General features: G+C 42.6%; 2 protein-coding genes across 2 annotated transcripts; both read right to left on the reverse strand.

Moving 5' to 3' along the window:
- Positions 1–73: 73 nt before the first annotated feature.
- Positions 74–7,640, reverse strand: eef1a1l2 (eukaryotic translation elongation factor 1 alpha 1, like 2). The gene is made up of 8 exons (XM_029122873.2): positions 7,529–7,640; positions 6,696–6,848; positions 2,464–2,643; positions 1,824–2,120; positions 1,510–1,660; positions 1,143–1,399; positions 628–862; positions 74–411 (listed from the first exon to the last, which is right to left on the reverse strand). The coding sequence occupies exons 2-8, from the start codon at positions 6,837–6,839 to the stop codon at positions 287–289; spliced, it is 1,389 nt and encodes a 462-aa protein (XP_028978706.1). The 5' UTR covers positions 6,840–6,848; positions 7,529–7,640; the 3' UTR covers positions 74–286.
- A 220-nt stretch (positions 7,641–7,860) lies between these two features.
- Positions 7,861–11,276, reverse strand: LOC105027913 (elongation factor 1-alpha, oocyte form). Its single transcript, XM_013135667.4, has 8 exons — positions 11,147–11,276; positions 10,220–10,380; positions 9,675–9,854; positions 9,292–9,588; positions 9,054–9,204; positions 8,706–8,962; positions 8,383–8,617; positions 7,861–8,274 (listed from the first exon to the last, which is right to left on the reverse strand). The coding sequence occupies exons 2-8, from the start codon at positions 10,361–10,363 to the stop codon at positions 8,153–8,155; spliced, it is 1,386 nt and encodes a 461-aa protein (XP_012991121.2). The 5' UTR covers positions 10,364–10,380; positions 11,147–11,276; the 3' UTR covers positions 7,861–8,152.
- Positions 11,277–20,627: the final 9,351 nt, after the last annotated feature.

A 20,627-nucleotide genomic window follows, 5' to 3' on the forward strand; every position in this document is an offset into this window, starting at 1 on the left:
GCATTATGTATCCAACAGTAATTGATTGAGCATTTAGGCTATTGAGAAACAAGAAAAAGCAGCATTTTGGCGGTTTAATGGTCATGTTTTTTTTTATTTTTGGTTTTATCATATTTTCCCTAAAGCATTATTCTTCGAACATTTGCTTTCCTTTCCTGCGGAAACTTTTGCGATGGGTTTTTATCAGCATTAGCCAGTCCTTGAGTAGAGAGCTCAGGTTCTGAGAGACTGCAGGATGGGATGCCAGTGAAACGCCATGTCGTTGCTGGATGTCTGGAGCAGGAATTCATTTGGCTTTGGCAGCCTTAACAGCGGACTTGGTCACCTTGCCGGTGGAGGCAGCCTTCTTATCGACGGCCTTGATGACACCGACGGCGACGGTCTGCCTCATGTCACGCACAGCGAAACGTCCTGCAACAGTGAAAATGAAATGGTTACTGGACAAGGTTTCATGCATTTATCGCTTACTTGGCTGAATTGGTTCTGCTAAATGGAGGGTCACCATATTCCAGTTGTAGGTACCAACTTTAAAAATGTTGATAATCCCCACTTAATATTAGTTTTTTAACAGATCTGCTGGAATAAAACCCATAAACCCAAGTTATTAGGCATTCATGTGTGACGTACCAAGGGGAGGGTATGCAGAGAAGCTCTCCACACACATGGGTTTTCCAGGCACCATGACAATGATGGCAGCATCTCCAGACTTCAGGGCCTTGGGGTTGTCCTCAAGCTTCTTGCCAGAACGACGGTCGATCTTCTCCTTGAGCTCGCTGAACTTGCAGGCGATGTGAGCGGTGTGGCAATCAAGCACTGGAGCATAACCCTGGGAGATCTGGCCCGGGTGGTTCAGGATGATGACCTGGGGACAGCGGTAAAATGTGAGTACGGAGGGGCTGGACTACAGAACAACAGTGACTGGGGGTCTGGATGTAGGAAATTCAGAAAACCAGTGTAAGATTGTGTTTAAAAAAACAATGTGTATCATAAATTAATGTTTTCCTTATGTAGTATTTAGTATTAGTTTTAAAGTTAATTTACTAAATTAAATAGAATGTGTATAGCCATAAATTAGACTAACTCTATGTGTATCTTCTTTCATCTTTATAGAACCTATATTAAAAATGAGCCACATCTCTCACCTGTGCTGTGAAGTTAGCCGCCTCCATTGGGGGGTCGTTCTTGCTGTCTCCAGCCACGTTGCCACGACGGATATCCTTGACGGACACGTTCTTGACGTTGAAGCCGACGTTGTCGCCGGGGAGAGCCGCTTCCAGGGTCTCGTGGTGCATCTCCACAGACTTGACCTCAGTGGTGACGTTGGCGGGGGCAAATGTGACGATCATACCTGCCTTCAGGGTTCCAGTCTCCACACGGCCCACGGGTACTGTTCCGATACCTGAGGGGGAACCGGGGGAGAACAGACCCAGTGAGCCATACCCATTCATGTCTAAGGAAAACAATCAGTATCTGTATAGGAAAGGATAAGAATCAACAACAGAATCGTACCGCCGATTTTGTAGACATCCTGGAGGGGCAGACGAAGGGGCTTGTCGGTGGGGCGGGATGGGGGCAGGATGCTGTCCAGGGCCTCCAGAAGGGTCACGCCACTGGCACCGCCCTCCTTACGCTCGATCTTCCATCCCTTGAACCAGGTCATCTGCAAATGGGCCACAAGATGTTGAGCTGTTTTCTGAGTGAAAATTAGGAAGGTGCTCCTGACCTGTCAGCTGTTCACCTTTAAAGTTCTGGTACTAATTGTTAAGGGATCAGCTAGACCAACAATGCTATGGTGGAGTGAACTGGTCGGACGGGCAACTCACGTTGGGGCTGGCCTCCAGCATGTTGTCCCCATGCCATCCAGAGATGGGCACGAATGCCACAGTGGCAGGGTTGTAGCCGATCTTCTTGATGTAGGTGCTGACCTCCTTCTGGATCTCCTCAAAACGCTTCTGGCTGTAGGGGGGCTCGGTGGAGTCCATCTTGTTTACTCCAACAATGAGCTGCTTCACTCCCAGGGTGTAGGCCAGGAGAGCATGCTCACGGGTCTGTCCGTTCTTGGAAATACCGGCCTCGAATTCACCCACACCACCAGCAACGATCAGCACGGCGCAATCAGCCTGAGTGTTATAGATTAGGTCACAGGTGTGTGCCGAAACAGTCATGGTAAATTGCCACTACGGATAATTACTTAAAAATGCATTCTGAGATTTTTTGGGGAAGATTTAGTATAAGTGGTGATGTCAAGCAAGAACAAGTCACAGAAAATGGTATACTATGTAATGCAAGGGCCGATATGTGTGCAGGACAGAGACAGTGGGACAGGTTGAGCCAGGGATTGAACCCCAGACTCCGCTGATACGTACCAATGCTTATACCACCAGAGCATGGTGCCTGGAAGGCTGGAACTTTCTTCTTAATTAGGAGACAGATTTAACAATGGATGCTACTGCCTGTGCTTACCTGAGAGGTACCAGTGATCATGTTCTTGATGAAATCTCTGTGTCCCGGGGCATCAATGATGGTGACATAGTACTTGGCGGTCTCGAACTTCCACAGGGAAATGTCGATGGTAATACCACGCTCACGCTCAGCCTTCAGCTTGTCCAGCACCCAGGCATATTTGAAAGAGCCCTTGCCCATCTACACAAGCAGAGAATCAAGATTTTAACATACCTTTCATTCCATTGTAAGAGATCAATAGAGTTCTGTATTTGGAAGATAGAAACCATCCAATTTGTCCTAGTACAAAAAAGATATCTTCAGGGGTCGTATTCACAAAACATCTCAAGGTTAAAAGTAGCTCCTAACTTGCTGATTTAAGAGAAAATCTTAAAAACAATGGGTGTGCCAGTCCTAATTTTAAGAGTATTTCAGAAAATATTTTTGCACTAAAACCAGCTACTAAATCTGTGAAAACTTAAGTGTAGTCAAGAGGACTCATAAGTCACTAAGACCAAGTCACAAACAATCCTAAAAGGGCTTCTGCCAGCAATCTGCCTCGTAATCAGGTCGACGTTTTAGAAACATTTTATGAAACTGAGCTTTTAAAAAGGTATCCCCTTCATCATGAGGGTATTATAACCATAGTAGAGCTAGTCAGGGATGCAGTCACTTCACCAACAAACAGAAACAACCCAAAAACAGCAGAGATCAAGGTTGTGACAACCTTACGCTACTTGGCCACAATTCACCCATGCAGCGCAGACGAACTACGTATATCTCAGTCATCTGTCAGTAGAATATTACATCAAACAATATTTGCCCTCTCCAGACCTCATATTGTGTAACAAATCATTCAGTTTCCTCATGATGTTTGCCAACTACAAAAAAAGCAGACTTCATGGCCATATCTCGACCACCAGGTGTAGTTGGTGCTGGGACAGATAATTGCACAAATTATTGCAGCATCAAAAGATGAACATGCATTTCTTTAAGAGCTGCCAGACATGTAAGAGACTGACAATTAGTTGAACATATCTTGACTAGTCAGTATGTCATTCTTGGTTTCATGTTTAATCAGTGACACTTGGCCTACATTTTATTTTAATATCTTTATTTCAATTTGGCAACATGCTTCTACAGTATAGCTATCATGAATTCACTGACAGATACCCCTACCCTATCAGCCAATCACTGTGGGCATTGTATGTAAGCTTGTGCGTGGAACACAACATCATCCATAGCAACAGGGCCAACCCCGCCCTTTCTTGTAGCTTAAGATTTCTCCCCATTCCGTAGTAAAAGCTTTGTGAATAGGTTATAAGAGGAAACTCATAGCTGGGGAACTTTTACAGCTGTTTGGGAGTCCTCCTAGCGGTAAGATGAAATGTATCGAGAATGCAGCCCCTGACCATTTTTTATACCACTGTGTCATCTACAGAAATTGTCAATTATCAAGACTTGAACGTATTGAAAACAACAGGACTCCTTTCAGTTTCACACATCTTGCCACTGGAATCAACTACAAAAAACTATAAAACTATCTACTTTTGTCACCATTGATATTTTTAAAGACAGTTAATAACAGATTTATTGAACAGCTTCAAATGATATGCAGGTTTGTAGTTCTGCCATGTTGTCCTGTTGTTGTCTTTGCCTATTGCAAACATGTTAGTATCCTGCAGTCTCATTTTTATATTGTCTGCTGCCAGGTCTGTTTCTATCATGTTGTCATGCTGTTATCTGCATCTTTGGTAGCTCAGTGGTGTCTCTATATGTGATTGTTTTCAATGTCTCTTTGTCAGTACCATGTTGTTGCCATGTGTTGTCTCTTTATTTCAACCCAAAACTCACCCCCTAAAGGAAGCCTATTTTTGCCTCCTGCAAGTCCATTGTTGTAAATGAGAATTTGTTCTTACCTGAGTGGCAGGGTATAATAAAGGTTTAATAAAATGAAAATAAAAATGATTTTAATAAAAAAAATGTAATGAACAAAATGTGCCCAAACATTGCAATGTCTAATGAGATGATTATATGTTTCTTATTGTAAGAGTATAAAAACAACAAAATTATTTATCCAATTTGTATACATTCAATGTCCTTTTTAGTGCCACTGAATGCCTATAGTTACAGTCAGGAACGTCGCTAGGCCTATTTTAGGGGGGCTTTAGTTAACGTTTCAAGTGGTGGGAGAAGTAAAAAGTAAGTTCAAAAATGCACTGGAAAACAACGGTAGGTTTTGCTAATCAATATAACATTTAAGCTAGCCCACTACCATTTTTTATAGAAATGTATGGATGTAAAAAAATATATATAATTGTACATCGTAAAAATGTAATGTATGGAAATTGTTTAGACAAGTTGCAGTTCATTAAATTCGACTTGCGCGACAAAACAGACTTCATGTAATATCAGTCTTTTTTATCTTTACCCGAAGGCAAGAAAGCTAGCTACAACTTTCTAGTAAACATCACAGAGAAGACTAAGATCTGTCATTTGTAATACAAATAAAAATTAATTATGTCATTCAACAAAATAGTAAGGTGGCCAATAATTTGGGACAGTGGCAGATAGTTTTTTAGCGATAACACTAACCTACTACTGAAAATATACATTTTCCAATAATTACATGCAATCTACATTTGTATGTCATTAATAATCATCAGGAACACAGTTGCAAAACTGTGTGTTTCACAGATTCATGTTTGTTTGGGTTTGAAGTTAACGTATTGCAACATATTCTAACGTATTCTGTTCAGAGGAAGGTTTTTTAATGTTTATTTTTTTAATTATGACCAAAAAATTACTTTATTCCCGAGATGAAGGGGTTAATGACTAAATGTGTTTTTGAAATGATTCAGAGATCTCGCTTAGAAACAGAACATACTGTATGTAGATGTTCATTTACTATTAACTGTAGTTGAAAAAAGTATTTCGGCTACATAGTACAGCCGTTTTTGTGACGTCTGTTGGTGTTGGATGGATGAAGACAGAGTGGACTGAGGGTCAGTACTGTTGTAATACCTGGTAGTGAGGGTCAGTACTGCTGTAATACTTGGTAATGAGGGTCAGTACTGCTGTAATACTTGGCAATGAGGGTCAGTACTGTTGTAATACCTGGTAGTGAGGGTCAGTACTGCTGTAATACTTGGCAGTGAAGGTCTGTACTGCTGTAATACCTGGTAGTGAGGGTCAGTACTGCTGTAATACTTGGTAGTGAGGGTCAGTACTGTACTTTTGTAATTGCAATGGTAACCATTTAAAAAATGTCAATAAGGCACCTCTTTGGTATATGGCAATATCATTTAGCAGGAGCCTTTATGGTTAAATACATTGCTCAAGGGCTGATTGGAAGCTTTTAGCCTTGGTACAATGGCCACTTATGGGGTGCCTTGTTACCAACATCATAAGCAAACTCAAACCATACCAGTGGTATACAATCTGTAAGCCAAGACAGCTAAATTGCTTTCAGAGAATCAAAACTTTGGGACTTAAGCCCTGAAGTTTGAGTGGCTGAAATTCAATATATCTCAAACCAAATACCACTGGTATGAAAAAATAAAAAAACAGGTCTAATTACATTAGTAACTAGTTCATCATAGCAATTAAGTACCTCAATGGTTTGTGATATATGGAGAATACACCATGGCTATATTATCCATACACCACACCTTCTCAAGGCCTTACTGCTCATCTTTCAACCAGTTAGTTCAAACCACACATTTTAATAAAGCCATGGTATTCCAGACTGTGTACCAAGGATTATTTTTTTTACTGATTGTGGAATATGGTTGACACACCATAGATAGAACGGTGTTGCGTTGTGCTGGCAAGAAGCCCATAGCCATGTATATCGGCCATATACCACACACATGAATAATAGCTTAGAAATACAGTAGAACCACTCTAATGCAAAAGTACTTGTTAATGGTTGGAATAAAGTTGGTAGCCAGTTCATAATAGGAATATGTCATCCAGGAAATGGATGAGTATATGGTTTATACCTTGGCTATGGGCGGTTTAGAACGTAAGGTCCTCAATATTGTGTATTGGCTATACCACACCCCAGGGGTTTTTCGCTTACTTGACAATGAATGACCGCAAACATACACAGGTTTTCTACAGTAGGGGGCGCTTGTGCCAAAGTAATCGATCCTAGTTCGTTCTGTTAAACCACGCCCGTTATAACTTCTCAATTCTTATCTGTAACATAAGCCAGCAGAGCACAGAATTTTCACGGCTCCTTAACCTACCTCAGCGGCCTCCTTCTCGAACTTCTCAATGGTTCTCTTGTCAATGCCCCCACACTTGTAGATCAGATGGCCGGTGGTTGTGGACTTGCCGGAATCGACATGGCCAATGACCACGATGTTGATGTGGGTCTTTTCCTTTCCCATGTTGATTTACTGATTAAAAAATAAATAAATCTCATAACTATTCCTTGCACAACAAATATATGTATACATATTGGAGACATGGTCTCCCGAGAAAGCAACAAACGGTATAGCATTGTTGTATTCCACTTTGATGCAGACATTCCGACGTCCGTGGGCAACCCTGACTCATGCACCATGTGCTATCTGCAAATCATTCCCCTCCCACCGCCCTCCATGTTAAGTCGGAGGAATACCAGGCCGGCCATGTTGTCTGCCACTGAAATCAATAGACAAACAGCACGCGCTCTACAACGGCAAAGCGAGTCGTGCACGCGTGCACGAATCTGGTCAAATACTAGCTAGGCTATATTAGCAGTCATTTTTTTACCAGAGTTTTTTTTTTTTAAGTGCCCACGCCCTTGTGTAAAGGTTAAGTTCGCTGATAGGTTAGCCACTAAACTAGAAATAAACATGACGCAAACCGCTGGACGTGAGGCTAAATTGAGTGGTGTAGTAAGCTCAAACGAAAAGACTGAACGAACACTAAAGCATTTATACAAGCATTTTGAGCATCACTAAGCGAAACATCCTGCGGCAAAAATCAAGGGAAGCAATACCCTGCGACAATTTAAGTCAAGCATTGGTAGATGTAAAAGAAAATATGCCATTAACGCCTAATACGTTCTGAAACGACCATTTTCTTCACTAACCTGTGTAACCAGACAGTTAACGGGTATCCCTGCTTTAGACCGGAGAAAAAGGACAGAATATGATCTCACATTGCTTTTTATACCGGTGCGTAGGGGCGGGAGGAGAGCTAACGCTACTGCGCTGCTGTCACCAAAAATGGGGTGCCATTGGTTGTGCCAGCGTAGCCCCACAAATGTGATTGGCTGGCAAACACCCATCATTGGACAGCCCTGCAGTGGTCAGACATAACATGACTCGAAACAGCTGCAAAGACCCAGTTACATAGTTGCACTTGTCCTACAGTAGGGAGCATTACCCACAACGGAAGAAAGGATTAAGGAAAACAGCAACGTTTTGGTCAAGACATTTAAAGACCTTTATTAGTTACCAGCAGCTTTCTTCCAATTATATTGTCATCAAACAGGTGCAGTTCTAAACCTTTTCAACTCAAATTTAACAACTGAAAGAGGCACTGTCAGTCATGACGAAGCCACATATCCGCGTGGGGTTCTTTTCCTGCGAAAACTTTTACGATGAGTCTTTATCAGCATTAACCAGTCCTTAAGTAGGGAGCTCAGGTTTTGAGACTCTGCAGGATGGGCTGCAGACCTCGTCACCCTTGGGATGTCCTGTGTGAGGGGAATTCACTTCTTAGCGGCTTTAACAGCGGATTTGGTCACTTTGCCGCTGCTGGCAGCCTTCTTATCGACGGCCTTGATGACACCAACGGCGACGGTCTGCCTCATGTCACGCACAGCGAAACGTCCTGTGGGGGGGGGGGGGGAGGGGGCAAATTAGGAAAGGCCTCTTCCATAAGCATAAGAGCACCTTCAAAAGCATGATCAAGTGTTGATGGGCCTGTGGGATTGCTTACCAAGAGGGGGGTATTCCTGGAAGCTCTCGACACACATTGGCTTGCCGGGGATCATGTCAACGATGGCAGCATCTCCAGACTTCAGGAACTTGGGGGCATCCTCAAGCTTCTTGCCAGAACGACGGTCGATCTTCTCCTTGAGCTCGCTGAACTTGCAGGCGATGTGAGCGGTGTGGCAATCAAGCACTGGGGCATAACCCTGGGAGATCTGGCCCGGGTGGTTCAGGATGATGACCTGGACAAACATGACATGGACAGTCAGTACAACTTTCCACCAGGGGGTGGCCCACAAACCCACTAGTGATATAAAACCCAATTCATACCTGAGCTGTGAAGGTACCGGCCTCCATTGGGGGGTCGTTCTTGCTGTCTCCAGCCACGTTGCCACGACGGATATCCTTGACGGACACGTTCTTGACGTTGAAGCCGACGTTGTCGCCGGGGAGAGCCGCTTCCAGGGTCTCGTGGTGCATCTCCACAGACTTGACCTCAGTGGTGACGTTGGCGGGGGCAAATGTGACGATCATACCTGCCTTCAGGGTTCCAGTCTCCACACGGCCCACGGGTACTGTTCCGATACCTGAGAGGGAACCGGGGGAGAACAGGTTAGTGAGTGACTATATCCATTATGAAACACCCAGTTTACTTAATAAACATGGACTGGTGCTCACCGCCGATTTTGTAGACATCCTGGAGGGGCAGACGAAGAGGCTTGTCGGTGGGGCGGGATGGGGGCAGGATGCTGTCCAGGGCCTCCAGAAGGGTCACGCCGTTGGCATTGCCATCTTTACGCTCAACCTTCCATCCCTTGAACCAGCCCATCTGCAAGAGGGGAGAAAGCCAATTAACTACAAGGTTTGTAGGAGTGACAGGGTGACAGGGTGCTATGAGACTGTTAAAGCTACTTACGTTGCTGCTGGCCTCCAGCATGTTGTCCCCATGCCATCCAGAGATGGGCACGAATGCCACAGTGGCAGGGTTGTAGCCGATCTTCTTGATGTAGGTGGTGACCTCCTTCTGGATCTCCTCAAAACGCTTCTGGCTGTAGGGGGGCTCGGTGGAGTCCATCTTGTTTACTCCAACGATGAGCTGCTTCACTCCCAGGGTGTAGGCCAGGAGAGCGTGCTCACGGGTCTGTCCGTTCTTGGAAATACCGGCCTCGAATTCACCCACACCGCCAGCAACGATCAGCACGGCACAATCAGCCTGAAAGGGAACAGGTGACATCAGTACAAACCCTGTACAGACAAGTTGCGGCTTATTAATTTACAGTATATTTTCAAGTCATTTACCTGAGAGGTACCAGTGATCATGTTCTTGATGAAATCTCTGTGTCCGGGGGCATCAATGATGGTAACGTAATATTTGCCAGTCTCGAACTTCCACAGGGAAATGTCGATGGTAATACCACGCTCACGCTCAGCCTTCAGCTTGTCCAGCACCCAGGCATATTTGAAAGAGCCCTTGCCCATCTAAAGACCCACAAGTTACATAATTCAGTTCATACTCTACATAAAAAAGTAGTTAATTGTTAGTCCATTTAAGAAACTTGAGAACTTTAAATCAAGTAATTAAAAACTATTCAAGCATTTTATAGCATCAAGTATTTCATTAGACAAAAAATGACACGGGGGAATGCTTTGACGGCATTAGCCGCCATTACACAAAGTGCATCGTCACTACTCGACGCTAGGCCCGCACAAACCCCACCCCACATGCGCGCACTCGTTACCCACACCCTACCGGCTTCGCTAGTTCAAACCATGCTGGCGTCGCCATCTTTAGACTAAAGTATTGTTATCAACTTCAAGCCAACAATCGACTAAAACCAGCTTACCTCAGCTGCTTCCTTCTCGAACTTCTCAATGGTTCTCTTGTCAATGCCTCCGCACTTGTAGATCAGATGGCCGGTAGTGGTGGATTTGCCGGAGTCGACATGGCCAATGACCACGATGTTGATATGGATCTTTTCCTTTCCCATGGTTGCTTACTTAGTTTCTGTAATAAAATAACAAAGCCCTTAGCAATGCCACACCGAGGAAAAAGTCTAATTACAACCATCTTTAAGGGAAACTGCTTTAGTATTAAAATGCCGGGTCAATATAGCAAGCTAGCTATTAGACATTTCTCTAAGTGCGATTTGAATAACCAGTATCTAGAAAATATAAAGTAGTATTCAAGTAGGCTACAGTATACGATATTTAATAAATCATTCGATTAGACCGAATGCCAAGTCCGCGAAAGCAACTAGGCCTCAGTCGGCCATGGGCCAAACGTGACACGTGTTACTTCTAGGCCACGTCGTATAAAGTTACAGAAAGATTTCCAAATATCCGAAAGGAATTCCTTATTAACCACCACCTGTCGTCTAGGCTTCCTAGCAGTTGTTTAAATAATCCAACAGAAAAGGAAAAAGGCTTGTACCCATCCTCACAGGCCATCGCGTATCCTTTGTTCTTTTTTCTTTAGTTTCCCCCTCCCCCAACCCAATTTTTACCAAATTACACATTATCAAGTTCACTGAAATCACTACATACAATGTAGTACACCTACATTTTCGTGCTTTCACTCACTCGGGTTACAGCATCCATACACAGTGAAATCCACAGGTTAATTGAACAATTACACTACAAAAAAGGCTACCTGAAATGACTCACGTATTCGTACTATGACCATTAAAAACATTTTAACTACAAACTTGCCACAAACTCAAGTAGTAAGGCCTGTTGTTAGAACCACTTAAGATAACGATAAACGCGCTTACCGGTGTTACTATGAGATCACTCGGCCAATGCTGCTGCCCCTAGCCAGGTAACAGAAAGAGAAGGAAAACTGGTTCAGTTTGAGTTTTTATACACGGGGAGGCGGCCAGACTGGGTTGCACCCCCGCTTCCTTTCCCCCTCCCTAATCGAATCGAACCCGCAAATCACACACAATTCAGCAAAAAAAACTATCCCCGCCTGTCGTGAAACGTCATGATGTCGTAAAATCTTCAATTGAGAATTTGTATTAAATCACCCAAAACAATATTGTTGGACCTCAAATATTTTCTGAAGTTTTGCTTTACCTTGAAATGTATTCAATATTCAGTGATGAAACTTGGGATTTCATAAGAGGTTATTTGATATGCTTATAAGTTATTACGTGAGTTTGGTAAGTTATTACATCATAGTTGTCAGCCTCACCCTGGTTTTTTGTAAACTAAAACTTAGTTTCCAAACAATTTGATTTATTTGCCTCAGATTTTAATTTACAATAATTTGGGTTTTATGTTTCATGGTTTCCATTTTAAACTGATGCAAAACCACAGATGGATACAATCAACCAACCAACTGGAAGAGTGGAACTATTCTCTTAAAGTAAAATACTACTTCATCAGTGTGATTAAACATTTTCTCAACAAACAATCGAACCATCCACCCTCTGTCTTTCAAACCAGAATAGGTTGATTAAGAACCTGCTTTATACTGGAAATGCAATGATGTTGTATAATATCATGTTTTAACACAAGTCCATAGCGTTTACAAGTGACAGACTCATATTTAGTAGGTTTAGTGTGGGACTATTAAATGTAAATTATACATTGTTCTTCTGTGGACCCTAGTTTCTGTGAAGAGAGGCACACTGGATGTTTGCCTGTAAAACAGGCTACACAAGATATAAAATAAATACCCTTGGAATTTCAAATCATCACCCACCCATTTTCACTCTAGGGGACACAATCAGCATAACAAGATTATTCAAATCCAGAGATTTGCACTCAAACAGGGCATTGATCAGGGAGACGCAGACTCATTGTTTCTACGTCCCGGAGGTCACCTCCACCAAATCTCATATGCATTTAAATTCTAAAGAGGAACATCACCAGGCCAAGGTGATTGAATACAGTGATCAATGAGTGTGAGTTAAGTCCTTCACACATTGAGTATGAGTGTGAGTTAAGATTCTTCACACATTGACTAAAACGCTGACACTGCTTCATATGATCATCAGAGTGATCATATGAAGCGCATTCACCATAAAAAGCATGATCAAATTTTCTTTGTTTTATAGTATGCATAAAGTCAAAAAATAACTGCAGTGTTAATAGTGTTCAACATTTCAACTCCTCAAATATTTGAGGAGCAAATGTTGGCTTTTCACAAACAGGTATTCACAGATAGAGGCTGAAGGTCCATGAGAGAGATTTAGAAAACCAACATAGTTAGACCCAAAACATTATGAAAACAGAAATAGTTGACACACTAGGAAGAATCAACCAAACAAATGGAGCAAAGCAAATGTTACCTCATCCTAAACAGAGAGTATATAGTGGCAGAACACTTGACTACTGTGACTGACCCAAAAACCTTGGCTGAGTACTAACTGAACATGGCCTAGCAATTGAGGCACCTCCATAGGAAGAACTAAAAAAAAAACACTTCCCAAAATATGAGGTGGAAACAGAGCTGCACTTTCTAATCTCCTGCAAAAAATGTAGGAGAGACACACATTTCTCTCAGATCATACAGACCCATACAGACAAAATTAAACATTGATAAACTGCCATATCTGTAAGACAAAATTACATCACAGAAACAAGATTTGTGACTACAAAGAGTGTGAAGTGATGTTTTATGTCTTTATTTTTCCTTGTCATTCATATTTTAATATACCTTTGTGCAAGTAATATTTGGGTTCCTTTAATGTTCATTAATTCCATTATTGTTTTTTTCCCCACTAGCTTTGGCCTTGAATTTTTAAAAGGCCTTTCATTTCAAATTGAATTGAGAGAGATAAGATAGGTAGTCTTGTCAAGACTTGAGGTCCCCCTGAAAGCAAGAGACAGAAACAGACAGAGAAACTTAGACATTCCAAGTGGATGGTGAAATTGGCCAAATTGAGCATATTCAAAATAAGAACGCTCTGGAAGTCCATTCTGTGTCAGAGATGCTGCGGAGAGGTCACTGGAGTCAGACTCAAAGCCTTCGCAACCTCTTTGCTGTCCCCCATCACTGTTGCATTCCTGATACAGGACAGCTGGCATCCCTAAGCACTGCAGTTCTCTCTACGACTAGCTCATCGTCTTCACTCAGCTCAGGTAACAGCCACTGAGACTGCAGCTGTTGCTTTCAATCCAATCACAGCGGACCAAGGAGAGAGAGGACAAGGAAATAAGATAGAAAGTGTGTGAGAGAGAAGTGTACTCACTAATCCTGTCTCAGATAATGGGCAAACACCTTCATCCGCAACAGACTGAAAGGTTTATATTTGAGCATGACTGAGACCTGCCTAAGAGACTAAAAGGTGTCGGGGGACAGAGGAGCACATTTTCAGAAAGAGCAGTGGGATGGACTTGAACCCTAAATGCAGCAGTACACGTTTGCTGGAAACAGTGCCCCAGATCACTGAAAAACACCAGGCCACTGTATCCCCTCTTTAATATGGGGACAGATCCAGCATAGAATATTGGGGGGGAAACAAGGGAGGGAAGGATCGCTAAAACGAGAAGAACAGGCGATTCTAATGACACAGTTATTTGGAAAAGGTCTGTTTGTTAGAGATAAACCCTTAGGCTAGCTTACTGGAATCCAATGCACCCAAACTTGTATAATCAAACAATTAGCTAAACCACACCCAATAATGTTAAGATGAGAAATTCCCTCCTATACATAGGAACAGAGGGAATACTGTATTCCTGTTTTGAGTTAGACAGTGGCGTTCAGCTTTCAAATGTGACAAAAAAATCTGTCAAATTACATGTTGTGCAATTTTGAATACATTGTACAGCAAAGTTACTATTATGAGAGTGTAAATGGGAAGTAGACAGGAAGTGCTTGAGTACATCCTGCATGGCTGAGTGACAGCTACAGGAATGAAGAAATAGAGGCTAACTGCACAAATGTTAAGACGAGCAGTGTGGGACAGATTGGTGTGACCAACAGAGAGTAAAGGACTGAAGCACTCAAAACGACACCCAGATAAATTAACATAAACAGCCACACACCACCCCCACCTCCTCACTGTGGGAGATCGGACTGCAGTTGTCCTCCCCCCCAACCATTCCTAGACACATACTTGTATTCACCATTTAGTCAGCATGTGCCAGAGTGGCTCACACCAGCATATCAATCTACACAACCTTTGTTCCTAGTCACTAGCGCCCTCACACAGAAAGGCTGCTAGAATTCAACCTCAGAAAGTGATTCCTGGTCAGTGCTAAGGTTATGATTTACTTTAATATCCCCAACACACATCAAACAGCAACTGAGGTCATATTTCATAGCACACACTAATTTAGGAAGGGAGAGTGGGCTGTGTCTCAAAGTGAATGGCAAACTGGAAGTGCCAGTGATGAGTCACGGTGGCTGCTAGCTGTCAGCTAATGAGGCTAGCTATTCTCTCCAAGTTCCTTCTAGTAGCAAAGGGCTCTGGATTACATCAGCTGTATCATTCTCTTCCTGGTTTTTACTAAACAGACAGTTAATACTGTGACGGCTAGCAACCATCTTGTTTCCTTTGGGAGTGATCAATGGACAGAACTGATTAAAGAAAATGATTGGAAGAGAAACATTAGTGATGCAGTGACATAAGACTGATGGATACAATGGTGGGAAAACTGGTCAGAATGAAAGGGGTTATTGAAATAACTACCATGTTCTGAAGCCACAATTGTAATATTTTGATAAAGGAAATTACGTATGTACATTTTACCTTCAGGGAGCATATTAGGCCTGATGCAAATGTTTGCAAGACAGGACCCCTCCTATCACCCAAATGCAATCTTATAGAGTTGGCTCACACTTGCAATTGATGTCAATAGTCTACCTTTTCTTTTGTTTGGTGTAAAAAGCAAGAACTTCAACACATGCATTTGACTCTCGGCCCCGATTTGTCTGTCTTACACCCTTAATTATAATGCAAATGTGGGAGGCGCCGAAGACCCATATTACACCTTCACATCTGTTTCCAGTTGGAATGAAACACAAACAAAACAATTCTAAAAACAAATGCACTTAAATTGCAATGGAAGGGAATAAAATGTGAGGATACTATGCAATTATAATTGTCTTATTTAGCAAAGCCCATCAAATATCCAAACAAAGTGACAATTTCTAGTTCGTCTAGACTCTAGGGTACAAGGCAACATGTATCCTCATGTATAGGTGACCAAAGTAAAACAAATGTGATTAATTTACAAGCAAGGCTTAAATGATTAATTATTAACACAACCACAACAAAATATAGTGTATCTAATCAATAAATGTTTTTTTTTTTCAAATTCAACCAACTTTAAAAGAGTGAACGTATGCCTTCTTAAATGTTGCAGGGTTTTGATGTCATTTTGAGAAACACTTTGTCTTTCAAATACTGAAGTAAAATGTCATGCAATTTGATCAGCTGGCTACAGGAGACAACCTGGATGGGGTCAAACTCATTCCTTGTCCTGGACCTGCGGTTTTGACTGGTGATTACATTTCTATTTCAATTTAAAGGGGCTTTATTGGCATGAGAAACAGTTACTTACACTCTCTTTCCAAGTCTTAAATGTGGGGTTTTAAATCACCAAGCATACATTTGATTGATTAATCAATGTGGAGACTGATTAATCAAACACTTCTTTCCAAATCAAAGTGTCACAAGCATAAATCTGCTGTCCTCCCTTAAAACCATGAGACTATTAAAACTATTAATGAAACATTTAAAAAGTAGCCTAGGACAGTAACAATTTAATTAGAATGCATTTGCTTACCACAAATTCTTTAGATCTATTATTAAAACAAGTTCGGTAAGCGAACTATGGCTTTTAGCCACTTGATCCCTTTCACTCTTTTAATCATGAATATTGGCATGAAAGGAAAATGTATTGTCAGAGAATGCAGAGAATGGAAGACATTACACATTTGTGCTCATCGTCTTTATGTAACGTACACTTAATATTGATGACGATGTAGGCTGCCGGTCTCACACATTTTTTTGACTCGATGGGAATAACGGGACATGTTATATCGCAGTGGCCTTGAAGACGCGTCAGAAATATCGATTTTTTTTATTAGCAATAAGTAGGCGATCTTTGTTAGTGATGGGGGTGGTTACCAATTATTACGGAGTTGTGGTGGTGACGCAAAGAAATAAGCTACGCACGTTTACGCACGGCCGACCCAGCCATGTACATCCGGATCATTCAATAAATGATGCAAGGGCCTGGAAATCCCAACACAATGAAACAAAATGTCTTTATTCATCGCCCTCTTGTGGGGGTTCTATTAACTATGTTTCAGTCTTAAAATGACGCACACATATTTCAGAACCAGCAGTCCTGCTGCTCACTTTCAACATTAATTGTTGAGTACACAAGACGTAATTTACGTTTGTCGTATTGAAATATTTTTTCACACTTTTTGTTTTTGGAGAGGAAAATATTAATATTATGCAAACGTAAGCTTTAACTACGTTTATTTAACTCATGCCCATTTATTATGGAATAAAACCTTTTTTTGGTTAAATATTCTTTTATACACAGCCCTATATCCAGTCAGTAGACTACTGGGCTGTAAATTCATTTGAAACCACATGACCACACAACTTAATTCATCGTCAAACTATACTCTAGTTTATATTTATATGAAGATAAAACGTATACAGTAATGTTAACGCTGTATGTTGCTTGTTTTCATCTACATCTCCAGAGTCCTTTTGTGCTGAACGTAGGGCTTTTGAATAGTGCCCTGCTAGCATTTATGATAAACGACTACTTTCTTCACGGTCTTGGCACACTTCCCACTAACATTGCATTGTGAACATGCACAAACAGCTCTGTTACTAGATTTACCCTGATAACAATTATTTCTAATTTTCACAAAATGGTTAGGTAAGGCGCATACTATATTCAGGCTTTAAGCATGACATAGTTTGCTCGAATCTCTGATGCTAGCTACAGGATGAACTCTCCTGGTATATCAGCATATTGCAGTGTCCAACATGCATTCGTTGTGAAACACTTAACTTAGGCATTGCTGGTGGCCAAGTCAAGTGGGTTGTAGAAGACCGACACTGTCCATCATTGGGAGGCCCCCTTCACACTGGACCCGTGGGCCCCCTTCTTCACAGATGCACCCGTTATGTGTAGGCTACTGTATAGAAAGACAGAGTTTCGGGTATTTTCATTTTCCCAGGACTAATTCCGAGAGACAGGTGCATGGTGCTAAAAACAAGGTCTTCAAGGGCTCAAGCCACTGTACACAGAGTTGATCATTGTATTTCAACACTGTACTTGAATAAATACCTGTCTATATTGCTGACAGAAGACGGCAACTCCAGTCAGTGTTTGTCAAACTTTCTAATCAGGTTCGTTTTCTTTGTGCATGAACTCCATTGCCAGTTCAAGCAGTTAAGTGGCCATCAGTTGACACATTCCTTCCTGAGTTAAGATAAGGCTCCATCAACTTGGGCGCAACACTGCTGTTACATTGATGCAGTCCAGTTGTCTGTCTGTCATTTACTTTTCCAAGGTCTGGAAAACGATTCAACATGAATTTTGAGTCAGCATCCACAGCCAGTCAGAACAAGATTACCTTGCCGTTTGATTGTTGAAATTGCACTTTGGTTTTGTGTGAACTGAGAATCCACAGCAATGTGTCCCGGGTTGTAGCAGGTCATGCTATTTTGGAGAAAATGATCACAAATGTGTGACGACGGGGAAATTCTGTGTTAAACCTTAACGTTTTGTTTATTTTGAGTTAAAAAAATGTCTCATGATTTATTTGTTCCTCAGCACTGTTTGGCCAAAAAAGAACACCCCATTGGTCATTCCAAAAGCTCTCCCCACACCGACCGCCCCTCGAGAGTACATGAGCTTAATGAAGGCTTTCTTGATGCTGATTCAAAGACATTGGTGCATTTGCGTACTTCTTCTGCTGTATATTCTTTGATGCATTATGTTTATCTGAAATAGGCGCTGAGTGGGCCATATGGTACCGTCTTTGCTAATCCCCAATTCACAGTTTTCTGTGGGTGGCACTGATTTGGTTTCTTATACCGGGTTTTGTTTTAGTTGGCAGGACCCTGTATCAATCTTTTCACTACCAGAAGAACATTCGAGAGGTTTAGTTCTGAATACATCACTCTCAGGATGAGATTCATTCCCTGAATCATAATCAGTATTGGGGTACATTCTTGAGTGCCGGTGTAGCGCCGAAATCACCCCCCTGCCGAAAATCTCCCACCCTTTGCGTGAACGTGCACTCTTAATTCCCATTGCATGTTTGCTTGTTGAGAGTACAGTTTAGTTTAGCTTACATATTTCACTGGTCTTCGTGGCAAAAAGCTTTAATTTAATTTTGTACATAAAGACAGGAATTTAAAAAAAATTCAAGCACCAACCCTATTTGCTCTCACATTCCCATATGTTTTACCCTCTTATTTTCTTTATTTTCTCATATTCTATCCCAGCTGCAAATTGGGGGCGGGACACAATAAATATAGCTTTGCCAGTGTGGTTCCTTATCACAACTGAACAAGATGGCCAAAAGATTCTCTGTTCAGAGGGCCTTGCAACTGGTTTTGGAAGAGAGAGAAGCTTTTGATGATGATGTAGAGGAAGAGGTTTCAGAGGATAACATTTCTGAAAATTCAGAATCTGACAGTGACTTTGAAGAAGACAATGAGATTGAGCATTAGCTAGTTCCAAAATGAAGATGAGCCACAGGACCAGCCCGTCAGCAACCAGCCCCAGGACCAGCCCGTCAGCAGCCAGCCCCAGGACCAGCCCGTCAGCAGTCAGCCCCAGGACCAGCCCATCAGCAGTCAGCCCCAGGACCAGCCCGTCAGCAGCCAGCCCCAGGACCAGCCCGTCAGCAGCCAGAACACGGACCAGCCTGTAAGCAGCCAGCCCCAGGACGATACGGAACGATACGGAAAAACAAGTCTGAACTCCTACCCCAGCTCCTGACTACAAAGAACAGGCCTGTCAAGTCTTCAAAGATTGTCTACATGGCTGACACGTTCCTGGTATCCTATCTGCCAAAGAAAGGCAAGAATGTGATAGTCATGAGTACACTGCCCAGGGATGGGAGAATGTGGTAGTCATGAGTACACTGCCCAGGGATGGGAGAATGTGGTAGTCATGAGTACACTGCCCAGGGATGGGAGAATGTGGTAGTCATGAGTACACTGCCCAGGGATGGGAGAATGTGGTAGTCATGAGTACACTGCCCAGGGATGGGAGAATGTGGTAGTCATGAGTACACTGCCCAGGGATGGGAGAATGTGGTAGTCATGAGTACACTGCCCAGGGATGGGAGAATGTGGTAGTCATGAGTACACTGCCCAGGGATGGGAGAATGTGGTAGTCATGAGTACACTGCCCAGGGATGGGAGAATGTGGTAGTCATGAGTACACTGCCCAGGGATGGGAGAATGTGGTAGTCATGAGTACACTGCACAAGGATGGGAGAATCTGTGGTGACATGGTTACATCCCCGGTGTCATGTGACTCGTTAGTGTTACAAGGTCTCAGGTGTGAATGGGGAGCAGGCGTGTTAAATTTGGTGTTATCGCTCTCACACTCCCTCATACTGGTCACTGAAATTCCAACATGGCACCTCATGGCAAAGAACTCTCTGAGGATCTGAAAAAAATAATTGTTGCTCTACATAAAGATGGCCTAGACAAAGAACATTGTCAAGACCCTAAAACTGAGCTGCAGCACGATGGCCAAGACCATACAGCGGTTTAACAGGACAGGTTGCACTCAGAACAGGCCTCACCATGTTGTCGAAGGGGTGGGGGGTCAGCCTGTCAGTGCTCAGACCATACGCCGCACACTGCATCAAATTGGTCTGCATGGCTGTCGTCCCAGAAGGAAGCCTCTTCTAAAGATGATGCACAAGAAAGCCCGCAAACAGTTTGCTGAAGACAAGCAGACTAAGGACATGGATTACTGGAACCATGTCCTGTGGTCTGATGAGACCAAGATAAACTTATTTGGTTCAGGTAGTGTCAAGCGTGTGTGGCAGCAACCAGGTGAGGAGTACAAAGACAAGTGTGTCTTGCCTACAGTCAAGCATGGTGGTGGAAGTATCGTGGTCTGCGTGAGTGCTGCTGGCACTGGGGAACTACAGTTCATTGAGGGAACCATGAATGCCAACATGTACTGTGACATACTGAAGCAGAGCATGATCCCCTCCCTTTGGAGACTGGGCTGCAGGGCAGTATTCCAACATGATAACGACCCCAAACACATCTCCAAGACGACAACTGCCTT

The sequence above is a fragment of the Esox lucius genome, chromosome 10 (genome assembly GCF_011004845.1).
Source record: "Esox lucius isolate fEsoLuc1 chromosome 10, fEsoLuc1.pri, whole genome shotgun sequence".
NCBI classification, from domain to species: Eukaryota; Metazoa; Chordata; class Actinopteri; order Esociformes; family Esocidae; genus Esox; species Esox lucius.

Excerpts from the sequence above, each read along its gene's own strand:
- eef1a1l2 (XM_029122873.2), bottom strand. The coding sequence starts at position 6,839 with ATGGGAAAGGAAAAGACCCACATCAACATCGTGGTCATTGGCCATGTC. Across the intron at positions 1,661-1,823 it reads TGCTGGAGGCCAGCCCCAAC|ATGACCTGGTTCAAGGGATG; the intron begins GTGAGTTGCCCG and ends GCCCATTTGCAG. Across the intron at positions 863-1,142 it reads CGGCTAACTTCACAGCACAG|GTCATCATCCTGAACCACCC; the intron begins GTGAGAGATGTG and ends CGCTGTCCCCAG.
- LOC105027913 (XM_013135667.4), bottom strand. The coding sequence starts at position 10,363 with ATGGGAAAGGAAAAGATCCATATCAACATCGTGGTCATTGGCCATGTC. Across the intron at positions 9,205-9,291 it reads TGCTGGAGGCCAGCAGCAAC|ATGGGCTGGTTCAAGGGATG; the intron begins GTAAGTAGCTTT and ends CCCCTCTTGCAG. Across the intron at positions 8,963-9,053 it reads GGATGTCTACAAAATCGGCG|GTATCGGAACAGTACCCGTG; the intron begins GTGAGCACCAGT and ends GTTCCCTCTCAG.